This window comes from Sander vitreus, chromosome 11 (genome assembly GCF_031162955.1).
Source record: "Sander vitreus isolate 19-12246 chromosome 11, sanVit1, whole genome shotgun sequence".
Lineage (NCBI taxonomy): Eukaryota > Metazoa > Chordata > Actinopteri > Perciformes > Percidae > Sander > Sander vitreus.
Window position 1 is genome coordinate 16,440,960 of NC_135865.1, and position 20,625 is coordinate 16,461,584.

General features: G+C 41.5%; 2 protein-coding genes across 2 annotated transcripts in view; one reads left to right on the top strand and one right to left on the bottom strand.

The window, feature by feature from the left end:
- Nucleotides 1-14,872, top strand: part of agps (alkylglycerone phosphate synthase) — a 32,477-nt gene extending 17,605 nt beyond the window's left edge. Inside the window, exons 12-21 of the mRNA XM_078261926.1 lie at nt 18-145; nt 763-814; nt 2,345-2,421; nt 2,514-2,626; nt 4,379-4,448; nt 5,242-5,303; nt 6,133-6,222; nt 8,768-8,867; nt 9,031-9,088; nt 13,220-14,872. Of these exons, the coding sequence (XP_078118052.1) occupies nt 18-145; nt 763-814; nt 2,345-2,421; nt 2,514-2,626; nt 4,379-4,448; nt 5,242-5,303; nt 6,133-6,222; nt 8,768-8,867; nt 9,031-9,088; nt 13,220-13,341 (872 nt within the window). The 3' untranslated portion in view covers nt 13,342-14,872. The remainder of the gene's footprint in view (nt 1-17; nt 146-762; nt 815-2,344; nt 2,422-2,513; nt 2,627-4,378; nt 4,449-5,241; nt 5,304-6,132; nt 6,223-8,767; nt 8,868-9,030; nt 9,089-13,219) is intronic.
- A 3,180-nt stretch (nt 14,873-18,052) lies between these two features.
- Nucleotides 18,053-20,625, bottom strand: part of pde11a (phosphodiesterase 11a) — a 39,058-nt gene continuing 36,485 nt past the window's right edge. The window contains exon 20 of the mRNA XM_078261927.1: nt 18,053-20,371. Within this exon, the coding sequence (XP_078118053.1) occupies nt 20,138-20,371 (234 nt within the window). The 3' untranslated portion in view covers nt 18,053-20,137. The remainder of the gene's footprint in view (nt 20,372-20,625) is intronic.

A 20,625-nucleotide genomic window follows, 5' to 3' on the forward strand; every position in this document is an offset into this window, starting at 1 on the left:
ACTGTGATTTTCCACAGGAACACTGGGTGTGGTTACTGAGGTAACGATGAAGATTCGTCCCATGCCGGAGTATCAGAAATATGGCTCAGTGGTATTCCCTAATTTTGAGCAGGGAGTTGCCTGTCTTCGAGAGGTTGCCAAACAGGTAACATGTGGATCTGTCTTTAAACATGTTGCGCTTTGCCATCGCTTTCTCTCCCTGTCTCAACATGAGGCTAAGGCCAGAAACTTTTTGAGTGTGTTGCAGGTTTGCCCAAACTGCAATAAGCACTCTCAGGTCTTCACTTCACATCTTCACTTGTTTAAAACTGACCTGCCAACAAAAAGCAGCAAAAAATAATGTTTTTTGCAGACCAACTTCCTTGTTAAAATGTTCAAGCTAAAGTAGTCCAACACTTTCTGTAGCTGTTGCAGAGTAAAACCTTTAATCAGACCTTGATGTTGCTTTTTTTGTGTTCTTCTACGACTAAAGCACCACAGGCTGACGATGCCAAAGCCAATCAAAACTTTACGGTGCCAATCGGAAATTTTATTTGTCAGATTAATCAAGCTACAGGAAATTACTTAAAGTCTATGCATTGTACATTTGGGACATCAAGCAAGAGACTAAAAGCTTTAAAGCCAAAGCTCCAACAGTAGCAATTGGAATGTTGACAATAATACATATTGGTTGAATTTAATATCATTTGGAAGCTTTACTTTGACAGACAATTCTGCCCTGTGAATCAAACAAACTAATATAGACCAACTTTTATTTTTCAGAGGTGTGCACCTGCATCTATACGACTCATGGATAATGAACAATTTAAATTTGGTAAGTTTTGTTTAAGTCATTCACAATATAGGCCAGTCTAGACTTAAAGCATTACGTATTTCTGCTGCTATCAAGTTTTTCCTCTTTGGCAAGCCTTCGCTGTGCAAGTAGGACTTTTTATTTTACCTGGTTTTCATTTTGAGGAAGAGTTTCTTCCTTTTAGGCCCCAATGTAACCTTTGGCTTTGATCAGAGAGCTTTGCAACATGAAGCACATGGCATACTTTAAACCAGCAGCATGATAGTTATCATATTTATTTGGAGTTGAAATTTGTCTCTTATACTGTATGTTTTTTGGCAATTTTTGGGTTGCTGTTTCATTGATGTGCTGTATACCTCTGAGAGAAGAAAAATGAATGGCAATGTTACAGCATGCAATGTTTTTACCTTCTACAGTACTGAATTGTTAAATTGATTATTATTTCTGCAGCAGAATAGCTGCACACACACAGGCAAAGAATTGAAACAAGATGAAAAATGACCCTAACCAAAATTAAGCAGTTGTTGGAACATTGAAGTTTTATGATGTTGTTTCTTAAGGTCTAGTAATGGAATGCATCTGGCATTGTCAGATATCTCTGTAAAGTTCCCCAGTCTCTAGGGATCTCATTATCTCCCCTATATTTCCACTTTTCACAGAGTAGGCACTTCTTAGCATTAAGCAGGGAAGATGAAGCGGCCAGGTTTTTCACTAATAACTAAAACTCATGGCTCTATGATACCTTCTTGGGCTTATTAGTGGCTTGTCCTCACTTTTAATCATGTTGGCTGTTCAGTAAGGAGGGTTGATGTATTCACAGGTCTTTTTCAGATTGGGACTACAAGTACAATTTAGCGCTGCCTGTCTTGATGCACAAAATGAAAAATGAGAATGTTATAGTAAGTAGCAGCAGCATGTTGATATGCAAAAAAAAACAAACAACCAAACCACAGAGGGGAGAGTTAAAAGTAAAATGAAGCACAGTGTAGGTATAATTTTCTCTCTCTGGATGTTGAGTATTTAATTAACGAGTATGATGGCTGCAAGAGACCTGAAGACCTGCAATCACATTTTGGAATTGAAACAATTAGGACACTAAGTGATGAAGAGACTTCAACATGGGGGGAAATAAATGAACTGTTAAGTCTCTGCAACATCACCCGTGACTTCCCCGCAGTGATTGATAACCATCCCATTGGCCCCAGCCCCTCATTTTCGCTTGTCCACAGGCGCTTTTGTGCGTCCGATCAGAAATAAATCAAAAACTGTGGCTGAGGAAGACGGATATCGCTGTGTCAACCCCACTTCCCTTCGGAAACCCTCTGATTTATAGTCGCTGTCGCTGGCAGCCACTGGCCAGTTGTAAAGTTATTCAAATGTTACCATTTATTTTTCCTCCTTTTGTTTGAAACCCCAAATAAATCTGACTCGCTTGCCCTCTCAGAATGCTGGAGGATGTAAGCAGAAGCAGAGAATGACTAATGTGTGAAAAAAATTGTCGGCCCACTTCTTTGTAAATAGATGGTGCAGACTTATCTCATATTTTCACAGGTCATGCCCTGAAGCCTCAAGTATCCTCAATTTTCACATCCTTTCTGGATGGGTTGAAGAAATTTTACATCACCAAGGTAAAAAAAATAAAATAAATTGAAGTGAACATTACCAGTTGCCTGCCCCGAGCGTTTTTCATGAAAAATGAATTGGCTTCTTTAATCACCAGTTCAAAGGGTTCGACCCCAACCGCTTGTGTGTGGCCACCCTACTGTTTGAGGGAGACCGTGAGAAGGTCCTGCAGCATGAGAAGCAAGTTTATGACATTGCTGCAAAATTTGGGTAAGTAGTTCTCTCTGTCTTAAAACAAAGATCAGTTGCAGATTGTGTAAAGCACAGAAATGACAAAGCACCATTTGGTGAGACTTTGAACATGATGCCTGAAGCCCTGATGTCACTTTATTTAACCAGCCATTATGTAGTAGCAGTGAAAAGGATGGAGAAGCACAGTTACACACTTCAGACTTGGTCTTCTCCTCGGTAGTTTGTCTTTGTGCAGATTGATGGATCACCTGTGGATGTCCTCCTGTCAGGCCAGCTTTTATGTTAAAGTAGGTGTGGTGTGGGCGGTGATAGCAGGGCACAGCTCCCCTCAGGACAGCGCAGGGCGAGAGGACACAGCCTGGGAGTGCTTGGCTGCTGTGATTGATAATGAAACGGATCAATGAGGACTTTGGTGGAAATCAGTTCCCTGTCAGCCTGAGAGGGATGCTCTCTCTATCCTGTGCCTGTTTTAAACCCCCAACAATAGTTTCATAGATGAGTTCATCCTAACATAAATATAGCTTTGTGCCGTTCAATTGGTTATTATTTATGGGTAATTTTGAGATGGCTCTGAAGTTAGATGTTTCAACACATTGTTTCAGTGGAGCGTGCACTTTGAAAATTAAAAAAAGAAAAGTTTTCTGTGCTCAATAGGCATCAGTCATTGGTAGTTATCTAATAGTATAGTTTACTCATGTGAATGCCATTTATTGTTTATTGTTGTTTATATTTAGAAAAAAAAAGTAAAATATAAAATTTTAAATACTGAAAAATTTAAAGGGACTCTTGTACTTAATTGGCCGCTAGTTTGCATTTTCCTGTATTTTTTCTCTTTATTTCTTATTACCAGAACATTTTCTGATCTGCTTTTATCACAACTGGACTTTACTGTAAATGATATGGTCAGCACCCTCTCGCTGCAAGAAACACAACAGCTTTTTAGATACATGGAGACAGAAAAATCCAGGTGACTGATGGAGGACTGTTCAAACCAGATCTGTTCATTTGTACATGAAAGTCAGTAAAATGCAAAACAGTGAGCCATATGTATACTGTGCATATAAATTGTTGTTGTTACTCACTTTTTTTTCAGGGGAAAACTTACCAACAAAATTCCTTCCTAAAATAAGAAAGAATATTGATGTAACCAACTAGTGACCAACTTCTGACCAACTAGTCAGAAACCAGCAGCTCATTACAACACACATTTAAACATGGGACAAACCGGGGATCCTCAGTGCTCCTTACTGGGTGATTTCTTCCTGCGTAAAGCTTATCGATTATATATTACTGTTGGTGTTATTCTTTGGCTCAGTGCCCAGACTTGCAGTTATTTGGAGCACTGCCCTGGTAACTGCCAGCAATTAAATCATAAGAAACTTGTCAGTTACATGCAGCATCCTCTGTTTTATTGCATTATTAAAAATAAATTGTGATCACCCATCAGATCAAGTGCCAGTGATGGATTGCTGCGGTTCTGTGAGGAATATTTTCTTGTGGTGTTGGGGAAACAGGAAGAAGGGTGAAAATCAATATAGTGATTTTCTAATGAGCTTTGCCTGATTAGTTTGGGTGGTAGATGAAAATCTGATTACCCACTGCAGGTGATGGATGTGTGGCTGACCTGTGGCGATGCACAGAGCATAGCTTCATTGATCTGTACATTGTTGGATTGACAGGCTCCCAGGCAGCTGTTGTGAGGGGAGCGGTCTGACCAACAAAGCTAAAAGAAAAGAGCTGTTAAATATTAACCCTGTTATCTGCTTCCAGGGGGCTGGCAGCTGGAGAGGACAATGGGCAGAGGGGCTACATGTTGACCTTCGTCATCGCTTACCTCCGGGTGGGTCACTCCTCTGGCTTTCTTTCTGCATGCGCTGATGGGCAGGTGGGGCGGGCAGGGAGGACGCGGGCTGACAGCACATAGGATAGTGAGCAACGCAGAAAGGCTGCAGAATGTGACCTCGGGAGGTCTTTGATTTGATCTGGTCACAGTTGCTGTCAGGGTGTCTTAACACTGAGGTATCTACACCATGAGGAGAGCACAGTGGTTGCAGTCAAAATGACAATGGAGAGTCGTCTTAGGTCAGTCCTGTCAGAGGCCTTTTAGATCATCCCAGAAACAAGCAAGGAGTTTACGTGCACTTTCGTAACCAGGCTTTCTGTAGTAATATGCTTTCTTAAACATCAGCTCTTCATCTTTTTTTTTCTTTTTTCTTTTTTTTTTTATAAAATACGCAAGTTATGGCTTGAAAGTTAGACAGACTTGTGCTCTCACAAATTTGTAAAGGGAAAACTGTGCAGTGTGCGCTCACTACAGCGCTTGTCCTCCCATTGTGTTGTCGGTCCAATTGCGTCAACAAAACCCAAACAAATAAAACGACTAAGGAAGCACCATCTTCTATCACTTAAATAGTTCAAATCGGTAAGCTTTGATTCCAAAATAAGGTTGGGGTAGTGGAGAAATCAAACAACTGGCCAGTACACGAAAATTAATTCACCAGGTTGCTACAGTGCATGTAAACCTGTTTGATTACCTTATTTCCCCCACTAGCCTGGTTTCTTGCGTGCATGTAAATGTACTGAATAAGCATTAACCTGTCAGCTTACTAATGTTAATATTGTATTCTGAGCAGGACTTGGGGATGGACTACTATGTGATTGGGGAGTCCTTTGAAACCTCTGTGCCTTGGGACAGGTAAAGACACTCATATGAGCTGTAAGCTTTTCTCTGTTTAGTTTAAATAGCTGTAAACATTTTTCTTTTCTCACCTCCCACACAGTCAGTCCTAAGAGAGTGCTCTTTCTTCCTCCTGCTACTGTTTCTCCTACTTCCTTTTTATTTCTCTTCGCCTCTGTCTTTGACATTCACCTTAATGCCTGCCTTCTCCCCCCCATTAACTGGCTCTGCGTTGGTGGAAGCTTTGCCTCCTCAGCCTACAAACACGCCATTACTGACACACACACACACACACACACGTACACACACACACACACACACACACACAGACACACACAAGGAGAGACCTATCTGTGTGTGTTCTGTGAGGAAATTCAACATGAGCCACATATTCATCTCACGTCCACATGTGGTGTGTTCTGCATTTTCTCCATGGTTTCATCACCATTTTGTCACACATACACGTACACACACAGCTCTGTGTTGTGTAACATGCCTGACGGGAGAGAGACCAAGAGATCAGGCACTGAGGCGAGCATATGTGCCTGGCTCATTACCCATCCCCCCCCCCCATCCTCCACACACGGCTGCACAAGCTTAGGACTGGCGGCCATTTCCACACCAGTGGGAACCTCTCCCACTATGGTCGTCATGTTAGTCTCCTCCTCCTTCCTCTTCTCATGTCTTTATCTACATTTTTCATAATTTTGCATTGCTCATTAATTCAGTTAAATGTAAGTTCCCTATACATATATGAGTATTGTGTTTTAGATACATAAATATCACAGTTTAGACTTTCTTTCGGTTCCTTTTTCTTTTTTAATTCAAACATTTACTTTATTTCCAGGGTGTTGGACATTTGCCGGAACGTAAAGGCACGCATCATTCAAGAGTGTAAAGACAAAGGAGTGCAGTTTTCACCATTATCCACATGCAGGTAAGGTTTGCAAATGACAGTTTTAATGCAAATTTAGGCTGATTGAAGAGAACTCCAATCCCTGGGTTGGGTATCATCAAACATTTTAGAGACAAGTGCAGATACAACAACTGAGTTTTGAGACCACTACAACACTTTCTTTACTTAAAGGTCCAGTGTGTAACGTGTTTAGCTGTTCATTATCAAAATCTGTGTTGCCCGTTCACAAACTTGTCCTTTTCCATGAATATTTACCACCACCATCAATTCCAAGTATTCCTTTTGGCTTGAAATTGTACATTTGCATTCGCATGAACTGGGGTAGACGCTCCATATTCATGCATGCGCCATCTTGAAATATGTTAGCCGGTAAGGGACATACAGGACATACTGCTCCGCCTTTCGTGTTTTCGCTGTCACATGATAAACTCTGTGCTGTGCTGCTAATGCTGCTAATGGTTATCGTAGCTTCCTGGCAAGGGGGTAAGCTTCTTCTTGGACCGCGTAGCTCCTATGGCGCCATTTTGATGCTACCAAGCCATCACCTCCCGTTAGCATTCCATTGACTGCCTTTCATTTTGGCGCCACTTTGACAGCGAATAACTTTATATCTGAAGCGTTTAAAGACTCTATTTGTCCATTGTTTATTTCTAAAGAAACGCGACAATGTATAAAAGGCTCCATTACCTTGTACCTCACGTTATGGCTCCATGGTAGACGTTTTTATAAAAATAGGCTAACGATCGTGTCATAACCACGCGACTTACTGTCGCACTATGTTATCTCCTTACATATACCTACGCTCTCCATCTCTGCAAGATTGGGAATGATTGAGATTTCTCTTGGCACAGCTACCAGAAGACTCACAACTTTCAGACACGTTGCTCACATCACATTTACGTCGTTTCTCTCAGTTGGAGGCTGCGCAGTAACGCTCAGTCATCACCAGAAAAGTGCTTCTAATGGCCTTCACTGGTTTCCGTCCAGAGCAACGGGATCTGTTGGTCCATTATATATATGTCAATGCTTCCTGGCCCCGGCAAGTTTGAAGAAAGAAACATGGAGGACCACACGTATTCAAAATCCAAATTTCAGGAACAGGAGTCTTCTTCTTTGCCCAGAAAAACAAAAAGGATATTGAAAAGAGCAAGAGACCGTATATTTTTGAAGTGTGAAGGCTACCGTAGCTGTAATATGTACTTTGAACTGCGTGGTGCGAGAGAGTTGATCTATGATCTCAATGATATGAGCTCAACGCTAAATGGGAGAAATTCCTACACATGGGACCTTTAAGTATAAAATATATATATATAAATGCATTCAGGAAAAAAGTCAAAGTTCAGAGCGCGCACAGCATGTATCAAGGCTGAGGCCTCACCACAGAATCCCGGGTTTGATTCTAGCCCAAACCCAAGCTGCATGTCATCCCCTGCCTTTCCTGTCTCTCTCCAAGCTATCACTATCCAATAAACAGAAAAAAGCTCTCAAATGTTTCTCTTCCACTTTTTGGTTATTGTCAACAAATCCCAAAGACCAAAACCAACGATGTGTTAGTCCATCTTTCGATGTTTTCTGACTTCCCTACTCTGTCTGTAGCACTCAGCCCCAAGCCCATTAGTTAATACTGGAGACATAAATCTTTAAAAACAGGTCACAAATATGTACTTTCAATTTACAAAGAGGCTAAGTCACTTATTTGTTTGTTTTTTTGCAAATGTTACTCAAACGGGTAAATAATGTTGTTGGAATACAAAAAAAAATAGTATTGAGGTTGTATACCCAGTCCTAACCCTGACCCTGGGTGAGTTAGCAAAAGCCGCACAGACGGACAATCTGACAAACAGACGGCGAGCTGGTCAAGGAGCACCAGGCTTCTGCTCGCCGATTGCGGACAGATTAGGCCTCAGCCTGATTATGCGACAGCCATTCATTTCCCGGCTGCAGTCTGTCACATGATGGATTTGTCCATTTAACCTCTAGAACAGTCAGTGTGCCAGGTGATGGGCCATGTCAAATGAACAAGGGATCTGCACCCTGCACCTCCACAGGGAACAAGGCCAGAGAGAGAACATGCAAACTGCTGAAGCATTTCATTCTTAAAATGTTTTTTTTTTTTTTTTTTAAACACATTCTTGATGGGAGAATTCAAGCTGCATTTTATCTCGAAGCAGTCACATGAGCGGTACTGATATTTTGTTCTGTGTAAAACAACAAACTGATACATTTTCTGTCCCGCATCAGCAAGTTATCCTGTTACCTGCAGCACAGATGTGGCTCAGATGATCCAGTAAAAGCATTTGATGGCCATGCAATATCTGATAATGAAATGTTATTAAAAGTAACAGCGCTTCCACATAGCCTCCGCTTTCTGGAAAGCATGAATGGAATTGAGGTCAGGGGTTCACCGAGGCAAAGCAAAACCTCCCACTTTGTCTTCCAATTATGAAGGAAAAAAATGCATTTATTGTATGAAAATGGAGCGCCTTGACATGTATTTGTGTAAATTAGAGTTCAGGTGCTGAAGTAGAAACGTGTGTGTGTGTGTGTGTGGGGGGTTCTCTTACAGGGTGACTCAGACATACGACGCTGGTGCCTGTGTCTACTTTTACTTTGCCTTTAACTACAGGGGACTCAGTGATCCAGTGCACGTGTATGAACAAGTGGAGGTATGACCAGTTTTATTTTTATCAACATGGCATGGTCTAGTACTTTCATAGCTCATAACATATCTGATGTGATGATATGTTAAATCTCCAGCACCCTACATAGTAAATGTCAGAATATAGTATCATATAATATGAATGATGGTTTATTTTTTTTATTTCCCAGCATGCAGCTAGAGAGGAGATCCTTGCCAATGGAGGGAGCTTGTCACATCACCATGGAGGTACTACAACCTGAAAAATACACACTAAAATATTGGGTCTGTTTTTGCAAACGTGTACAAAACAGATGCAAATGATTCACGAGTAGAACAATGAATAGGATGACATGATTTTTGCACCTTCTCCTTTTGATTTTATTTTATTAACAGAGGTTGCACTTAGAAGCAAAGGCAGTATGGCAAGCTTTCCCAGCATGCTCTTCCATGCTAGTCAGCAGGCTGCCAGTTGCGCTATAAATGTGCATTTGGTCAGAGGTCTTTCATCGCTTCCTTCATGTGTCCAAAATATGTTCCCGCGGCTCAGATGAATGGCTCTGACTCGGCTATTTGTTCATTTCAGCAGTGACCAAATGAAGCGTGAGCAAGCGAGGGCGGCAAAACAACTCTCTGGGCCCCATCAGGGCTAACCGAAATGGCTGCCTTATCTGTATTGCCATCCCCCTCGCTGTTTTCATACATCACTTTGGGCTATTCATCACACCTGTCAAAAACACTATGCAGTGAATCAGCTGCGATATTAAATCACAATTTTTCCTGAATGCGGGGACGGGTTCAAAATTAAAAGATTCCTAATAAAAAGGAGGCGGCAGGCAGGGGTAAATGATGCCGCCGTTATCACTGGCTGTATACTGACCTCCAAACGGTGGCCCAGCCACCCCGAGCAGCACAGGGAGGTGACGGGGGTTGGGGGGAGGAGGGGATATTGATGCAGCTCCCGCGTGCGAGGCCGACTCTGTAATTGTGATTAATAACAGCGGGGCTCGCTATCTGAGCACAGACAGGCCGGTTTGTCTGCCCACAATCAGCGCTTGACAAATGGAGCTAGTTTCACTGGGTTTTGTGTATCAAACAAAACAGATGTAGTCAAGGATGGTGAGGTGGGAGGGCACCAGAGGAAATATACATTTCCGTGGCCCTGTATTTACAGCGGGTCAGTGTTTGCTGCGTGGGCGTAGGTAAAGGAATCTGGGCGTGTAGTGCGCTCTGTCTCTTTCTCTGTAGGACATAATACTCAGCTAACACCACTATGTGTTGACTGCTGTCCATCACAAAAACGCTGACAATTTTAATTTAATTTTTTTTTTTTTTTTATTTAAGAAAAAAAATGTGTTAAATGTTTGATTATTGGCTGGTTCCGAAAGCCAGAATGTTGGGAGAAATGTCCTCTTTAACTAGGTCACCAGTGTCGCAGCGGTGAAGAGTTGTTGAACATCCATCACCAGGCGAGCCATCCATCTATCAGCCGATACTCCAGCTCGGCCATATCACAGGAAGGCAGGGCTGCTACCTTACCCCGTCTTTAATGCCCTGACCCCCATTTGTCACAGAAGCTCGGGGAGAGCGAGACCGTGTTGAGGGTTTGAGGCTCAGCATGGCCACTACAGTCTCCTGTGTAGGAGGGCCACCCCGGGGTGCCCAGCAACTTCACCTCACCTTGTGGCTCTGCAAAGCTCCAGTCTCACTTACTCTGCAAAACTGACCTCTACACAGGTCACTGCACTTAGGAGGTAGAAAAATGACCTGATTCAGTGAAGTTCCCACCTTGCCTTTCACACTGCGCATCCACACAAGAGAAATGTGGCACTTTTTTAGAAAGAAATCTGTCATTTCTGAAATAACTACCTGCTCTTCTTTGCATGTCTCAGCTGCACAGACCTAGCCTGGTGAGATTGATTGCAATAGCAAGCAAAAAAGAGAGAATATGACAAGATAGATGTGTAAATTATCACAGTGATGGAGGCAATGATGCAGTCCCAGCACCTTCTGTTTTCTCTCCTTTTCCTGAGAGGAGGGAGGGATGGAGGAGGAAGGGCTGAAAAGGACGAGGTTGTGGAGAGCAGGGTACTCTTTTAGTTATTGGGTAGCAGCTGATTGGTCCCTCTGTCACCATCTGGAGGTTTGTGTGGTATCAGAGTCCCTGGTGACCCTGCGTCTGCCCTGTTTTGTCAGGAGACGGGCCTCACCAGCCTCATGGCTGATCCCCATCTGGGTTTCCTGGCTTGACTCTCATAACAGGCGGCCCCTTCCCTCAACATGCCCTATTAACACTGGAGCTCCCCTGCTAGTGATGCAAAGAGAGGGAAGGGAAAGCGTGTGAACACTCACATTATGCACCTTCCTTTTTTTAGGCCTCCCTATCTTATCTCAAGTTATTACACTGCTGGTTTCAAGCGTTTACTCAGAGAGCAGCACCTGTTCTAAGCTGCTCTGTTCTCAAATGTATCTTTTTGAGTTTGGGAATATAGATATCCTGTGTTTCTTTCAAGTTAACAATACCTCTAAAAGTTATGGTGGATGTTCTCACGAGGCCGTACTGAAGCGCTGCTGTTGTCTGATTTACCCAGTTCTGATTCTTCTATTTAAAGTTAGCATTTTCATTAGCATGTTTGTTTCTTACTTAATGTAGCCAACTTAAAGTCCTTTAATTAAGGCCCCTTTCCTTTTTTCTTTTGGTAAATATTTTGATAATGACTATTTATTGTTTTTAAACTGGTTTTCTCTGTGAGTTGTTGAACCTCCAGATGCTGCTGGAGTGTTCTTGTGAACTAGTGGTCAAAGGTGCAGACTGTGTCAGACATCGTCCAGAGATCAACTCAGGCTGGTGACTAAAGCTGCAACTATTAACAGTATCTATTATTTTTTAATCAGTATTTTAGTCTAAAGATATTACAACAAATGTGTCATCACAGTTTCCTAGAGCCCAAAAAAAACAACTAAAGATATTCAACTTACACTGATATAAAACAGAGAAAAGCAGCAAATCCTCAAATTTAAAAAAAACTGGAACCAGAGAATTTTTTTGTCATTTTTTGTTTTAAATTGAAAATTCTCTAAATATATTTTCTCTTGAATTATTGACTAATCAATTTGACTCTGCTAGGCGTGGCAGGATTAACCTCTTAAAGGCGGGGCAAAAAAATGTTCTATTGGACCCCTATTGTGGGAAATGTACTTTATTTAGGAATATGTAACATAATACTGCGGGGCCCACCTTAGTTGATGCACCTTAATGGTTCAACCATCTTAACAAATGTGCAATTAAATAAATGACCAAAGACCAAATGACACACAATGAGTCTGGGGCTTTTGGGGCCCCTGGTCACTTGCCCGCTTTACTTGGTCAGGATTTTTGTTGGAGGTTATTCCCCTGCCTCTACTGTATCATCTACTTTACTATAAAATAAAGCAAAATGCCAAAATAAATCTTTAAAAAAAAGATGCATTTAAATTCTCAGCATATATAGGTAATGTGAAAGCTCAAAATCGATCCTCATTGTACAGATTGTGGCTGAGTTTACACATGGTTAAAGAAATTCTGCAGCTTTATCAGCTTGTAGAAAATTAAGGTTTCTATATTATTTGAAGTTCTCTAACAATAGTTTGGCTCTCCAGTAAGGTTTTTCCAGTCCTCCGCATTCACCAGACCTCTCGCTGGCTCCAGACTCTCCGCTAAGAACCTGTCGGGCACAGACGCCGTGGAGTATGTCAGACTGGACAGCTGGTGAAGCAATGGGCACCCTCACTAGGCTTGGTGCCACAGCCTCCCTCACTCCTCAGGTTGGGGGTTCGGAGGAAGAGAAGGGAGGGTCAAGAGTGGCTGCAAGCCAAAGTCCTGCTGACAGAGGACCATTGTGTGGTGCTCCGCAGTTGGCTTTGGCACCCTGTTGGTGATCAGGCCAGTGTCGGAGGGCACAGAGCGGCGTTCAGGACAAGCAAGCACAACACCCCTCGCAGGTCAGCTGGAGGAGCTTGTGTGCACAATGAGACAGAAACACACACACAGACAAACACTCCAGCAACTCTGGAGGGAGGGAAACAGAGGGGAGTGGTGGCTCAAAGAGCGAGGGAGCCGGGGACGGCCCACTACAGCCGCCAGCCGGCCCCTCCTCTGGGAACACACAGAGCCTAATGAGTTTGATAGTCTGCTGAGCTCCATAAATCATGCCATGCAAAACATTTCTCCTCTCTGAATAAAAGCATTTATCACCCTCTGTTTATTCACTCACTCTCACAAGATTGATTGGCTCCCAGCAGCCTGCTGAGCAATCAGCCGTGCCGATTCCTCTATTTCTCCCCCTCGGTCCTCTTCCTTGAGTTTGTTTATTTATTTATTTTCTCTCCTCTGTCATTCAGTGGGGAAACTTCGGAAGGAGTGGATGAGAGAGACCATCTCGGATGTCGGCATGGGGATGCTTAAATCTGTCAAGAACTACGTGGACCCCAAAAACATCTTCGGCAACAGGAACCTCATCTAATTTCCCGCTTACCTTAATCTCACCTTTTTCTAAAAAGCATCTTGTGCATTTTGGATTAATAGATACTAAATGTGAATTGAAAATGGACAGAGATGTTGTCTTTTTCATCAAAAGTGTCATTCGGTGCCATCTAAATATTCACCCAAACCTTTTCTTTTACTTTAATTTGCACTTAATACGCTGTAACAATCATTGTCACTCACGGTGAAGCTCATTTTTGCTGTTGTTGTTGGAGCTACGGCCATGATGCAACCAGACATAATGCAACAAAATCTCGATTTTTGTCATATTTTCTTATGTTTAACCATTTCCTAAATATCCTTGCCAACATGGTTAATTCATCTGTTTGTTTTTACTTTCCGTGTGTGTGTGTGTGTGTGTGTGTGTGTGTGTGTGTGTGTGTGGGTGTGGGGGGGGGCACTTCTAGTTCTAGATGAATGCGCTTTCTGAAGCTCTGTGCCTTTCTACAGCTTATGTCTGCCTTCCCCCTCTCCTACTAAACACTCTGCTGGTGTACAGTGAGTCCCTTTGTGAAGAGAACAGAACTTGGACATAATATTTCCTCTGTCTTCATCCTTCACTTGCCCTCATGCCTGTTGTGCTGACCTATTGCCATAAGAGACTTTTTCTGGACTGACTGTATGTGTGCCTCTGCCCCACCAAATTTTAACAAGCACCCCTCGTAGTAATACAGTATGATTATAAAGAGAGCTGTTACTTGTGTGTTTAGTTTTTTTGTACTGAAAGTGTTTACCTTACATGGTTTGTTACTAAGAAAGTGAAGTGGGGGGAAAAAAAGCCATTGCGTTTTTTTCGATCACACCTGCTTCAATGTGACCGCGCTCGCAATGTAAGGTCTATGGATCCCGGTGCTCACGTCGTACCAAAGACTCAACACATCAGATCATGCAAACATACCGTAAAAATATGTTTGACAATGTGACCTTCACACACATTTACTTACTTCGTGCACAGCTAAACTATATTTTTGAATCAACATATGCAAAGATAACCCTTCTGAGAGCTGTAAACTGTAGATATTTACTGTTCTATGTGCTAAAACTTTCTACATCATGTTTCTTATGTTAAAGACACTGTATTGAATTATTTCTGCTTTATATAATTTCTTTCCTGAAAGTTTCCCTTGTTATCTGTAGTGTGTAAAGGTTTGTTGAACGGATACTGTAATGTACTACAATTTGATCCCAGACGTGTTCCATTGTCACCATTGATTTTGAAGCAACGTAAAGCTTTAAGAAAGCTGTTTGCTGATGAATCTTGCCTTTTTTACCTTCCTATCTGTGGTTCACATTTTCCTCGACCACCTTGTCCTTTTTTTAATTCATATTTCCCCCAAATAAAAGGACTTATTAGGGACCCATCATGTGACATTTTACCTCGGTGTCAAAAATGTGCGAGAGCTTTTGAACGTTATGGATGTACCTTTTTTGTTATTTTCCACTTCTCTTAACAACGTAACATCCAAGTACATTGTGTCTGTTTGTGCAATAAATTGAACTAAAAAATCCCATTTGTTGGATGTACTGTATCTTTCAGCAATATACAACACTGTTCAGAGAGCAACATAACCCTTCCCTCTCTCATACATCATTTCCAATTCAGCTCTTCAATAATAGCTTTTATTGTCAGACGGTGCTAAGAGGGTCAATGGGAACCTGACAGCAGGTTTTGTTGGACCTGCGCCACACTAAGCTCAAAGTAATACAGCACAGAGGAGTTCAACACAGTCTGTCTTTTGCTTTATGACTGGAAGATACATTTTTTAAACACGGGCTCATTTGGGAATCATCTTCACCCACACAACCACCCACACACTGCTTGCTGACGTCACTGCCACCTATCAACAGCAATAGAGCTCAGCCTTGGACAATGAAATGCACTGCAGTTATCACACTCCTCACACGATCTTAATAAAGAGGACTGTGAGCGAATACAGGAGATATAAGTAAGACATGAAGGACATTTTCTTTGATATATCACTGTAATTGTCGGACTTGTAATATTGATTACAGATTGGTGTATGTATGTGCAGCTAATTCCTATTTTCTTGTTTTAATTTTCTAACATGAATGCATCATGCAATGTCTTCAATGAAATGTGTGTATACCTGCAGTATTTCATTGATACATTTCATTTGTAAAGATACATTTTGACCACATGAGGTCAGCACTGCACTGGAAAAAAATAATACTGTATGCTATGTACTGACAGAGACGGTTTAGAACGGAAGCTCTTTGGGACTGAACGGCAAAATCAGTGTCAGAGGAAGTATTCAGGTCAGATAGCAATACTGGAATATAGAAATACGCCATTACAAGTGAAAGTCCTGCATTGATAATGCCACTTAAGTAAAAGCAGGCAATGTATAGAAAAAAGTACTATTATATTATTAGATTGTTATTACTAATGCATTTAAGTGTTAGTAAAGTAAGTAGCATTTTACTGTTGTTTGCAGGGCTGAAAGTGAGTTTTGTGTAGGCTTCTTATAGTTGTTACAGTAGGCTATATGTTTAATAAAAATAAAAATAAATCAGTACTTGCACCTGCACTTGAATACTTCTGTCTTAAGGGTTGTACTAAGCTACATTTCAAGTCGCATTCGTTACAGAGTAATTAAGAACAAAAGTCACATGGAAAAGTCCTGATAAACTGCGTGAGAATGGAGCAAAAGAAACAAGATTTATCAACAGCTGCAGCAGAGAAGAAGCTGCAGGTGTGTCTGCGGCCGCAGGAGGGCAACATACGGAAAACATACGATAAACGTCTACGTTTACGGGCCGCATTAGTGGGTGGGAGTGCAGTAGGACCGGGGTCCTGACCTGGTGACCCCAGCGGGCGGCTATAGGTGACCCAAATCAATTAAACGCACCCAGGATATTGTAACACCAAGGTGCTGGCCAAGTCATGCTAACATGCTAACATGTTCGGGGTCCTCCAGCGGTGACTTCTGCTTTCACTAATAAGGAACTTTTACCGTCCGTGAGGTGTGTGAGGACTTTCTGCTGTTTGTGAGTGCAGATAAGAGCCTCGTTCAGCTCAAAATGTTTGAAAACTTTCTGGAGCGCAGTGGAACCACACAGGCTGAATGGACTGGTTATTCTGGGACCAGACAGTCTGAGTGGACTGATTATACTGTTTGTGCCAAAATTAAGTCGACATGCTAACTGTCTGCTTTGAGAATGAACCAGCAGAGAAGTTGAACCTGGAGCAGACTGGAGAACATTGAGGTGCTCCAGACTCACAGAATGACATCCAGACAGGTTAGTACAACAACAAACAACAAACCAGTCATAGTTGTAACCGTTGTAACTTCCTGTACATGAGAGCAACCTATGTGTTGCCTAGTAACTATAGCATTGTGTTTGCATCTGTTTGCATCTGTTTTCGCTTAACTGTGTGTGTGTGTGTGTGTGTGTGTGTGTGTGTGTGTGTGTGTGTGTGTGTGTGTGAGAGACTGCTCTCTCTCTAAATATTGTTATGTTGATACATCTCTGTGTTGACTGCACGGGCGTAGCACAATATTCTGGGCCCTGTAGAAAGGCATTTTCTATGGGCCCCTCCCTGCATCCACAGCTATTTATTCTAGCATCTTTTTGGGCCGTCCTCACATGAGGGCCCTGGGTACTCAGTCCCCTTTTTACCCCCAGTCTGACGCCCCTGGTTGACTGTTTTGGTGGTGTTTTATTCTGCTGTTGATTCTATTAGAAGTGTCAGGCTATTTATGTGGCTTATTTAAAGGTACTCTAAGCGATGTCACGCATTTTTTAGGCTACAACATTTTTTGTCACATACAGCAACAACATCTCCTCACTGTCCGCTAGCTGCCTGTCCTCTGAACACACTGTAAAAAAACACGGTCTCTGTAGACAGCCCAGCCTCCACAAACGGCAACAAAAACAAACTGCACCAACCTGCACCACAAAACCTAACATAACAAACAAACAGTGTTTGGGATGAGGAGGAGGGAGGGGCGAGCTAGCCTCCGTTTTGTTTGACAATACTTCGAACGTCAACAAGAAGTGACATCACCCAATATCGCTTAGAGCACCGCGAGTGAGGCTACATTAAGGAAGGCTTGTTGTGTAATTTATAAGTGATCATCAGTTGTAAGCAGGCTGCAAAGTGTCTTCTAAAGAAATTGAATTTACTGCTGGTTTGGACATCAGATGTTGTTAACTTGTGTATGTCTTGACATTTAATGCAATTTATTTTGTAGCCCAAAGGTGTTGTTTATATAACAGTAGTCTTATCATCATCATCATATGATTATCGTCATATAACTTTAAAAAATGTAACGTTTACTCAGTATTTTAACTGACATACTTTTTACTTTTATCTAAGTAAGTACACTTTTACACAATTCATTTTGCTTTTACTTAAGTATTTTTTTAAGTAACAGTACTTTTACTTAGGTATAATATTCTAGTAGCCTACTCATTTCATCCCTGGTAGATGGCCGAGGTGAAGCTAATTTCATCAATTTAATATACTGTTGGGTAGTTTAATCTATAACAATACATCATATATTATAAGATCCATCATGTGTTTTGTATGTAAAATCCATCTTTGAAATAACCAACTATATTTCCCTCTGTAGTGGAGTAGAAGTATAAAGTAGCATGAAATGGAAATACTCAAGTAAAGTACAAGTATCTCAAATACTTTTGTGTCAGAAAAAAAACCGACGACATATAGTAGCATATTTTTATTTAAACTCTGAACCTTTTCATGCCTTAGGTTTCTTTCAGTTTAGCCCACTGTAAATAAATCCAGAGCCCAACTGGAAGAGGAAAGAAGAAATACAAGAAGCATGTTACATTGCAAAAAAGACAAAGTAGAAGTTTGGCCACATTTGGAGACCTAATAGAAAAATAGAACAGAGATATATCATAAGTAACATGATGCAATAGAATTTAAATCATGCATTTCCGATGATATAATGGGTTTACTGATGAAGTTCAAAGTACGAGGTATTTGTTGGCTCACATGTTTGCTACATCCTTAGCAAGTGGTTGGATTTAATACTGCATAAAACATGCAATTCAAAATGTTTCTGGTCGACTTCAATTCAGCTCTTCAACTATAATACAGTAGAGCACACAGATCCATGCCACACAATGTGCACAGTCACGTTTTAAACTCTACGACGTTTTAAAAGCTACAACACAATTCATAAGGCATACCCCCACCCAAAAATAATACTTATAATCATAATAATAATATCAAAATAATAACTTTTGACTACATGGGCACTTCAGTACTACAAGTTTCAGTGTCTCAGTCTTCTTTTGGAGATTATAAAAGCTGTTTAAGTTTGTGAGCTTTGAGAAAAGGACAGAAGTCAGATTAAAGCAAAAGTCAGCATTTTAGGAAATACACTTACTTTCTGGCGGCAAGTTATATAAGAGGATACCACTTTCATATAAAGCTACTGGTTAGCTTAGCTTAGCACAAAGACACAAAGAGAAAGGGAAACACAGTTAGCCTGGCTTTGTACAAAGGTAACCAATCCAGCTAGCAGCACATCTAAAGCTCTCAAATTAACATTTTATATCCTGTTTGTTTACTTGTAGTTGCATGTCCTAGCCAAGAAATAGTCCGATTTCTGTAAACAAACTAAATACAAAATTTTAATTAAAGAGGTGCTGGTAGGTGGATTTTGTTCCAGGGTTGCTGTTTCCATCCGTTTATAGTCTTTGTGCTAAGCTAACTGTCGGCTGGCTGTAGCTTTATTTAGGAGACAAGATATGAGAGTGGACTCCTCATTTAATTCAGTGTATTTCCTAAAATATCAAAACTATTCTTTTCAAAGTAGTTTAGTGAGTTTATATTCAATTTAACATTACGTTATGTTGCAGCTGTCAATGTTAAATCAGTAGATGAAATTCTTGCAGAAATTAATGTGGTATTAGAACAACTTCATCAAGGCACATTGTGTGTGTTTGTGTTGTGACAAGTGAAACCCTGCATTTATAAAATTGGGCAAAATAGATTTCTATATGAATATAATAATAGTAATGCTTTGTGGCTAACATGGGGTCAAGACATAACTACAGTCATTGTTTTTTATAAATTATGACAAAAAATACATCATGGTTCAACATGGATTTCCATACTACCTAAGAATCTTGGTGAGGAGGCCATGCATTTTTCATTAGGATCTTAAAACAAGGCACAGGAAGGGAGGGAGCGGAGCACTCAATTTGCATTGCAAGCGCTGTCACAGGTCCTGCTGTTCCTGAACCTCTTTATCCTTCAGAAACTCTACAGCCACATTGCAATCCTTAGCTTACAGGTTCTTAAACAGCACTTGTAAATAACGTAATCGCCTATTTATAGATTTACAAAAAATATCCCTGTTCCCCTGGACAAAATGCAAGCAACGAGGAGGTACCGAAAGCAAAACGAACCACAGCAGAGACAAACATTCCTCTCCAATATCTGTGCAATGCCCAGAATAGTTAGTGTTAGCTCACTGGTTGACATGTCAACACAGTGGTTTGAGCTTCCTTTCTGACGTGGTGTCATCAGCTGATTTGTAGCTGCACCGATAAGCTCGCCAAACACAGCTCTGTCAGCCTTCAGCACAGGAAGGCTGAAGAGAGACGAAAAACCTCCATGATAGCGCCGCGCTCAAGTCTAAAGCTCATCTCTAGCAGCAAAAGCGAAGAGGAGCAGAGCCCAAGAACCTCTGCATGCACTGCAATGCCTCTGTTGCAGGCTGCATTTAAGAGGAAGTAAGCCTAAGAGATCAGCTCGGAGATGGCATCAGAAGCTAACTAACTGGTTTAGATGGTGGGCCGTTGGCATCGCCGCTGCAGCAGGGTGTGCTGCCTATTTTGGCCACAGTGCAGCCGCTTGTTTCTGTGCTGTCTCCACTGCAGGGGCTCGATGGTGCCGAAACACTCTGGACACATTGTCTTTTCCTGTTCAGTTCCTCCCAGTTGGCCCTGTTAGCTTTGATCATGTCAACCATTGGCTGAAGTTTTGGATTTAACTTGACAAGAGTCTAGAGGGAGAGAGAGGAAGGGGAGAAAGATGAAAATGTAAAAATACCAATGAAATATACTGTAAAGAAAAAAAACCCACCATCAGCATGAGAAGCAGAGGCCCCAGTTTGTGCCCCGTCATGTGTACCATTACATTCAAGTCACAGAGCCATTTGTTTTTCATAAAAATAAATACCTGGTAATATTTTGCAAGAACCTACAGGCAGGCTAACAGCTCTCAGAGGCTGTATGTAGGTACAGTGGGGCTTTGAGC